Genomic DNA, 6,365 nt, shown 5'->3' on the forward strand with positions numbered 1-6,365 from the left:
GCTGTAGCGCCTGGCAGAGTCGCCCTGAGTTCCCGCCACTCCCTGTCCCCTCACCCCAGACTTCCTGGCCAAACTGCCCACCGCCACGTGTGTCCCGTCCCAAAGGGGTGGCCGCCCCAGGGTCTCAGACTCCCAGGGCTGAGGCCCCCCAGGGCCCAGGCCTCGCTGCCCCCCCGCGTGACTCCCGGGAGAGGGAGCCAGCCCCCCGGGTCACAGCCCGCCTCCCGCTCCCGAGCCGAGGGCGGAGGTGACCAGGCTGGGAAGGGCTGGAGGGGTGAAGGGCCGCGGGAGCTGGGGGTCCCCCGCCCCGGGGGCGCCCACGGGTCGGGACCACCCACGACCGAGCGCGCCGCGGGGGGCGGCGCGAAGGGGCGGAGCCCAGGGCCCCCCCCGCCCGCGTCTGAAAACTCTGCCCGGCGCTCCGCCGCGCGGCCGCCTCCTCCGAGCCGGGCCGGCGCTCGCCCGGTCCCCGAAGGGCCTCCGCGCCGGCGGCTCCACGGCGCCCGGGCCGCTCCCCGCCAGCGGGCCGGGCCGTTCCACCGCGCGGGCCGGGGAGCGCCGCGGGCCGTACCACGCGCCGCGGCCCGCGGGGGACGCCGCCCCCCGCCCGCGCCCGTCCGCCCGGCCCGCGCCCCCCGCCCGCGCCCCGCCCGCCCGGCCCGCGCCCCCCGCCCGCCCGGCCCCCGCGCCCCGCCCGCCCGGCAGGTGGCGGCCCCGCCCCGAGGCCGACGTGCGGAAAGGAACGCGCCGGCCGCGCCCGCCCGGGCCCGCGCGGCGGGGGGCGGGGCCTCGGCGCTCCCCTCGCGCCCACTGGCTGCGGCGCGGCGGGGCGGGCCCGGGCCGGCCCGTCATTGGCTGCCGGGCCCCGCGATTTGCATACGGGCCGGCGGGGCCCGGCGGGGCCGCGGTGCGGGGCTCGGCCGCCGCCGAAGTTGGGCGGAGCGCGGGCGCGGCCGCAGGTGACGCGCGGGGGGTCGCGGCCGGCGGGCGGGGGCGCGCCCCGCCCTCCCCCCCGGCGGCGGGGTGCGGGCCGGGCCGGGGCGGCGGGACGCGGACGCGCCGGCGGGAGCCGAGGGAGGGGGCCGGGCCGGGGACGACCCTCCGCCCGCCCGCCGGGCCCTCCGGGCGCAGGGCAGCCCCTGCCCACCGCACACTGCGCTGCTCCGGACCCACTGTGCGTGTGACAGCGGCTGACCTGTCCCTGGGCAGCGCGACGCCCCGGCCCCTCCGTGACCCCGCCGTGCCGGGCCCGCGCCGCCGGGTGGGGGAAGGAGGCCTGGGGGGCTCGGCTTGGGCCCGAGGTCCTCCCGGAGCGCGCTCTCCTGCGCGGGGGCGCCGGGCGTGCAGTGCTCCTGGGACGGCCTTCTGGACGCGCCGGGCGGAGGACAGCCGGGGCGTGGTGGGCAGCGCCCACCACCAGGACTGGACCAGCCCTGGAGCCGCCTCCGGGACCCTGCAGGAGGACAGCGCTGGCTCTTCTGTGTCCCTGTGTCCAGCATGGCCACTGAAAGAGTCAGGGTGCCTTCGGCCCATTTGTGGGCCCAGTGACATGGCCCTGCCAGAAGAGGGGGCACATACTGGCGCCCCAGCATGATGGCTACCACCCCACCTTCTCTGCTGGGTGTCCTCAAGTCCAAGGTGAAGACTGCTGGTCCCGAAGCCACCCAGAGGGGCCACCGGCCTGCAGGCCGCTGGGCCAGGGGTGGTCTGCGGCCTGCGGTACAGGCAGGCTCCCTGGAGACCATGAGCCTGGACCGGTGTCTGGGCTGCCGCAGCAGAGCTATTCCTGTGGCCCAGCAGGTTCGGGTCTGAACCAGGTGGCCAGGTCACTGCTGGCAGGCAGCGGCAGCCCAGGGACATGAACAGGCCCCCCAGCACGGCCTGGCCTGCGGAGTGGGACCTTCTGGTCTGCGCCCTCCTCACGGCTTCTGTTGCTGACTTAAAGTACAGCTTAGAACTCAAAAGTAACCCTTCAGCCACTCAAGGATTTGCAAAGTGACCGCAGCACCGCTGGCTACTTTTCGGGGTGGGGGGGTTTGTCTGCCTGGAACAATCACACGCAGGTCCTGATCCTCGGGGGTGGGGGGTGGCGCCGCGGGTCCCTTTGGCTGGAGAAGCTGTTCTTTAGCTTCTTCAGGGCCGGAGGCCAACTGAGCCCAAATCCCCCCGCCGGTTTCAGGAGGGACACGGGCCTGGGAGCTACCAGCACACGCAGGCGTCCACTGGGGATGGGGAACTGGTCAGGGGGAGCAGATGACCCCAGGTGGTGGGGCACCCTGATGCGCTGGCCTTGCCTGCTGGTCTGCATGCTTAGCTTGGGAGATGACCCGTGGTGAGGCTCCACCCTCCCCAGCTAGGGAGGTCACCGCCCAGGGAATAGCCCGAGCTCCCAGCCTCCCACCTGGTGCAGCCCCCAGCCTGTGCCTGCCAGCTGTGGCCCTCGGGCTCCCAGAAGCAGGCGCTGAGGGGTGGGGGTGGGCAGCCAGCCCCTCCTCTCCCCACCTGAAGTGCCCAGTCCTGCTCACCCCACTGCCCCTGGGGCGGCTCTGTCCTCAAATCTCAGGCCGCTTCCTGCCTGCTCCGAGGAAAGCAAGGAAACCACTGGTGGCTGGATGCCACCCCAAAGCTGCCCACCCTCAAAGTCGGCACCAAAAAAAAAAAAAAAAAAAAAAAAAGTCGGCACCAAGACGGCCACAACCTAGGGCATCCCAGAGTCCCAAAGACTGCTCCGAGTGTAGACCCCAGCGTGGCCAGGGCGCCTGAGGCCACACCGAGGCCCAAACTGACTGGAAACCGCCCTGCCCCATTTCAGGCAGAGAGCGGAGAGGGGATGTGGGGAGCATGGCGGCCACACCCTCCGAGAGTGACCCGGCATGCGGGCCGCCCCCGCGGCTCTCTCACAGTGAACTTGCCAGGCGGGTCTGGGCCTCCTGGAGGCTCCACGTCCAGGAGCCACCCCAGGAGCAGCAGCTCCTGCTGTTGGCGAGTAGCAGGTCAGAGCTGCTTGGCCCCCCAGGCCAACACCCCCAGTTTGGCTGCAGAGAACCCCAGAAACCTGCAGCCCTGGGAGCCTGAGTCACTGGCCCCCAGAACCCCTTCCCAGGAGCCCTGGCTGTGGCCACCCTGGGCAACTCAGGAGCTCTGGCCCTGCAGACCCTGTCCAGGGCAGCCTCAGGACACACGCGAGTCCTGCTGGCCAGTTTATTGAGGTTTCAGTGTCAGGCGAGGGGCCACTGCGCGGGCACGTGCCCCTTCTCCCGTGCCCCGTCTCCCGTGCCCAGCAGCGCGCTGTGTCCTGCGGGCCTGGCCTGTTCCAAGCTGGCCATGCTTCTCGGGGGCTGCACAGGCTCGGCAAGTCCTGGGGAACCTCCCCGTCCCCAAGGCTGAAACCCCGGGCTCAGAGGTGGCACCTCAGCCCCAGGACAGGCTTCCCGCTTGGCCGCGACTCTCCCGCCATCCAGGCCGGGCTGCAGTGGACAGCTACATTAGGCGGGTGCTGCTACCTCCAGGTGTCCTGCTTCATGGGGGCCACTGTGGGGAAGACACAGCTGAGGAGGCTGAGCGGGCCACAGCAGGACCTCATCCCACCCAAAGCGGGGGGTGGGGGTGGGAGTGGGCAGACGTACCCTCCGGGCTCAGGGTGGGCGTGAGGGCAGGACTTGGGGCTTCTGAGAGGGATTCTTCCCTGGCTGGAGGCAGAAGCTCCTGTGGTGGAAGCAGATTCAGAAGATTCAGTTTGCGGCTGGCTGGGCCCCCCGCCCCCCATAACCTCGCTGACCTGTGTGCCTGGGGTGGCCCTGTTCGGCCGTGGTGGGGGCAGGGCAGCCCCCGCCTGCTGGATGAACTGCTGCAGGTTGCACTGGCGGAGCTCCCGGTTCAGCTCCTCAAGCTCCTGGGCCTGGGCCTGGGGCGGGTGGGACCCTCAAGGGCACAGCCACGGGGCTCCCACACCGCCGGCTCTTCCTGGTCCGACCTGACCCCCAAGCTGGGAGAAACCCCGGCTCACCTGCAGGGCGCGCTCCGCTGCCTCCAGTGCGCGGCTCACCAAGGCCAGGCTGCCCTGCACCTCCTCGCTCTGGCGCTCCTGGGCCGCCAGGTCCTGCCTCAGCCGCTCTGTGGCTGATGTCGCGGGTGAGGGAGGCCCAGGGGCCTCTGTGGCCAGATGGAGCGCGGCCTCCAGGGCGCGGGCCTGGGCGTCCAGGGCCTGCAGCCGGGCGGCGTGCTCGGCGGTGGCCGCGCTCAGCGCCTGCAGGCGCGCCTGCCCCTCCCGCTCCCGGGCCTGCTCCCGCCGCAACTCCTGCTCCCAGAAGGCCTCCTGGCCCAGCTCGGCCGCGTTGCTCTGCACCCTCCGCTCCAGACCCTGCAGGTCTGTGCAGCCGCCTGGTGTGGGTGCTCCGGGGGCCACAGGCTCAGGGGGCGCCAGGCTGGGGGCCAGCCTGGGGCCCCCCAGGCTGAAGGTCAGTGTTTTGCGAGGTTCACGGCCCAGCGCTGGTCGAGGCTTCGGAGGGAGGCTGGCGCGGATTGGGCAACGCTCAGGGGGTGGGCAGCTGTCGGAGGAGGGCCGCCCGGCTAGGCTGGGCCCTGTCCTCCTCAGGACAAACTGGACATCACTGGCAAACTGCCCACAGGTGGCCTGGGCGCCCACTGGACACTCCTGGGGCAGCAGCTGCCGCTCCTTCTCTCTGAGACGCTGCACCAGCACAAAGCGGCCTGTCTGACCTGGGGTGGGGGCAGGGGTCAGTCTCTAGCCTGAGGAATTGGGGGAGGGCAAGCGGGTCAGCAGCCGCCCCCACCCTCCCTGGGGGTGGACGGGCCCCCTCCGCGCCGGCGGGCCTGCCCCTGAAGGACTCACCGATGGCTTGGGCTAGGGCAATGACCACTTCCTGGCAGGTGGTCTGCTCCGAGACCCCGCAGACCACGCGCTGGATGCCGTCCACCCACACCTTTAGCTCCATGGCCGCCAGCCCCGGGAGCATCCCTGTCCCGCAGGGGTGAAGGCCAGGGTCAGGCCTGCCCCGGCCGCCGCCCGCCCCCGCCCGGAACTGGCTCCGGGCCGCCAGCCTCGGCCGCAGTCCTGCTCGCCGCCCCGCCGGCGGGGCGCGCGTTCCTGGGGTGACGGCGGTCAAGCCCGGGCCCCCCGACCGGCCCGCGCCCCGGGGCACTCGAGGCTCCCCTCCGCCTCCCCGGCGCCCCGCCTCCCCGCTCCCGGAACCCGGGAACCATTAACCAGCCCCGGAGCTTCCTGCCTCTCCGGTCACCTGGCTCAGAGGGCGCCGCCCCTCCGCGGGCGGCCGCCGGCTCCCGGACGCCGCCGGCCCCCCCGCCCCCCGCGCGCCCCCGCGGGCGGTGTGCGGGGCCCGGCCGGCCGCCGGACGTCGGCCCCCGGCCCCGGCGGGCCCCGTTCCCGCTCGGCCGCGGGCGGCGGCAGGTGCGGCTCGCGTCCCTCCGTCGGCGTCGCGGCCTGGCCGGCCGGGGCCGCGCCCGGCGCTCGGGGACCGGGGACCCGGCGCGGCGCACCCGGGCGCTCGGGGCTCGGGCACCGGCGGCGACCCGCTCCCCGCGGCCGGCGTCGCCGCAACCTGCCGCCGCCGGCGCCCCGGCCCCGACCCCATTGGCCTGCGGCCGGCGCGCCCCGCCCCGCCCCGCCCCGATTGGCGGCCGGCGCGCCCCGCCCGCCCCCCGCCCGCGCCCATTGGCCGCCGCCGCGGCGCCCCGCCCGCGCCCCATTGGCCGCCCTCCCGCCCGGCCCCGCCCCCGGCGGCGCCCAGGTGTGGGCGGGCGGGGGCGCGGGCCCGGCGCTACGCGGAAGCGCGTCTGCGGGCGCGGGCGGGCGGCGCGGCGGGGCGGGCGGCGCGGCGGGGCGGGCGGCGGACTCGCGCCCCGCGGCGTCCCCCGAGGCCCCCGCGGCACGCGGCCCCCGCCCGGGGAGGGGCGCCGGCGGGCCCCCCGCGCCGCCCTCGGCCGAGCACCCGCGCCCTCGGGGGCACGCGCGGGCCGGGCTGCCGTGGGCGCGGCGCGGGCCCGGCGGGCGCCGGCGGGGTCGGGGGGCCCGTCGGAGGCGCCCGCCCTGGGGCCGCGCTGCCGCCCTTCTGCCGCCCGGCGGTGCGCGCCGCGCTCGCTCGGAACCTGCCCTGCCGGCAGACGGCCCGGGCGCGTCTCCCGCCGTCGGGCGACAGGCCAGTGGGCCCGCGGCGCGGAGTGGGGCGCGGAAGGCCGGCGCTGGGGGGGCGAGCAGGCCGCTGGAGAGGCCCTGCGGGGCCGCGCTCAGCCCGAGCCCGCCGCCGGGCCCGGGTCAGCCGCAGGGCTTGCTCGCAGGCAGGGACGTCCCCAGTACCCCAGAGCCCGGGTCAGGCTTGGGAATCACC

General features: G+C 75.3%; 1 protein-coding gene across 2 annotated transcripts; it reads right to left on the reverse strand.

Annotated features, from left to right (window-relative positions):
• Positions 1-3,197: 3,197 nt before the first annotated feature.
• RASSF7 (Ras association domain family member 7) lies at positions 3,198-5,307 on the reverse strand. Of its 2 annotated transcripts, XM_084259908.1 has the most exons (6): positions 5,259-5,307; positions 4,853-4,978; positions 4,007-4,719; positions 3,779-3,904; positions 3,627-3,705; positions 3,198-3,531 (listed from the first exon to the last, which is right to left on the reverse strand). In XM_084259908.1, the coding sequence occupies exons 2-6, from the start codon at positions 4,974-4,976 to the stop codon at positions 3,500-3,502; spliced, it is 1,074 nt and encodes a 357-aa protein (XP_084116034.1). In that variant the 5' UTR covers positions 4,977-4,978; positions 5,259-5,307; the 3' UTR covers positions 3,198-3,499. The 2 variants fall into 2 exon arrangements, with proteins under 2 accessions (XP_084116034.1, XP_084116035.1); XM_084259909.1 differs by lacking the exon at positions 3,779-3,904.
• Positions 5,308-6,365: the final 1,058 nt, after the last annotated feature.

The sequence above is a fragment of the Talpa europaea genome (assembly GCF_964194135.1).
Source record: "Talpa europaea genome assembly, contig: HAP1_SCAFFOLD_417, whole genome shotgun sequence".
NCBI lineage: Eukaryota > Metazoa > Chordata > Mammalia > Eulipotyphla > Talpidae > Talpa > Talpa europaea.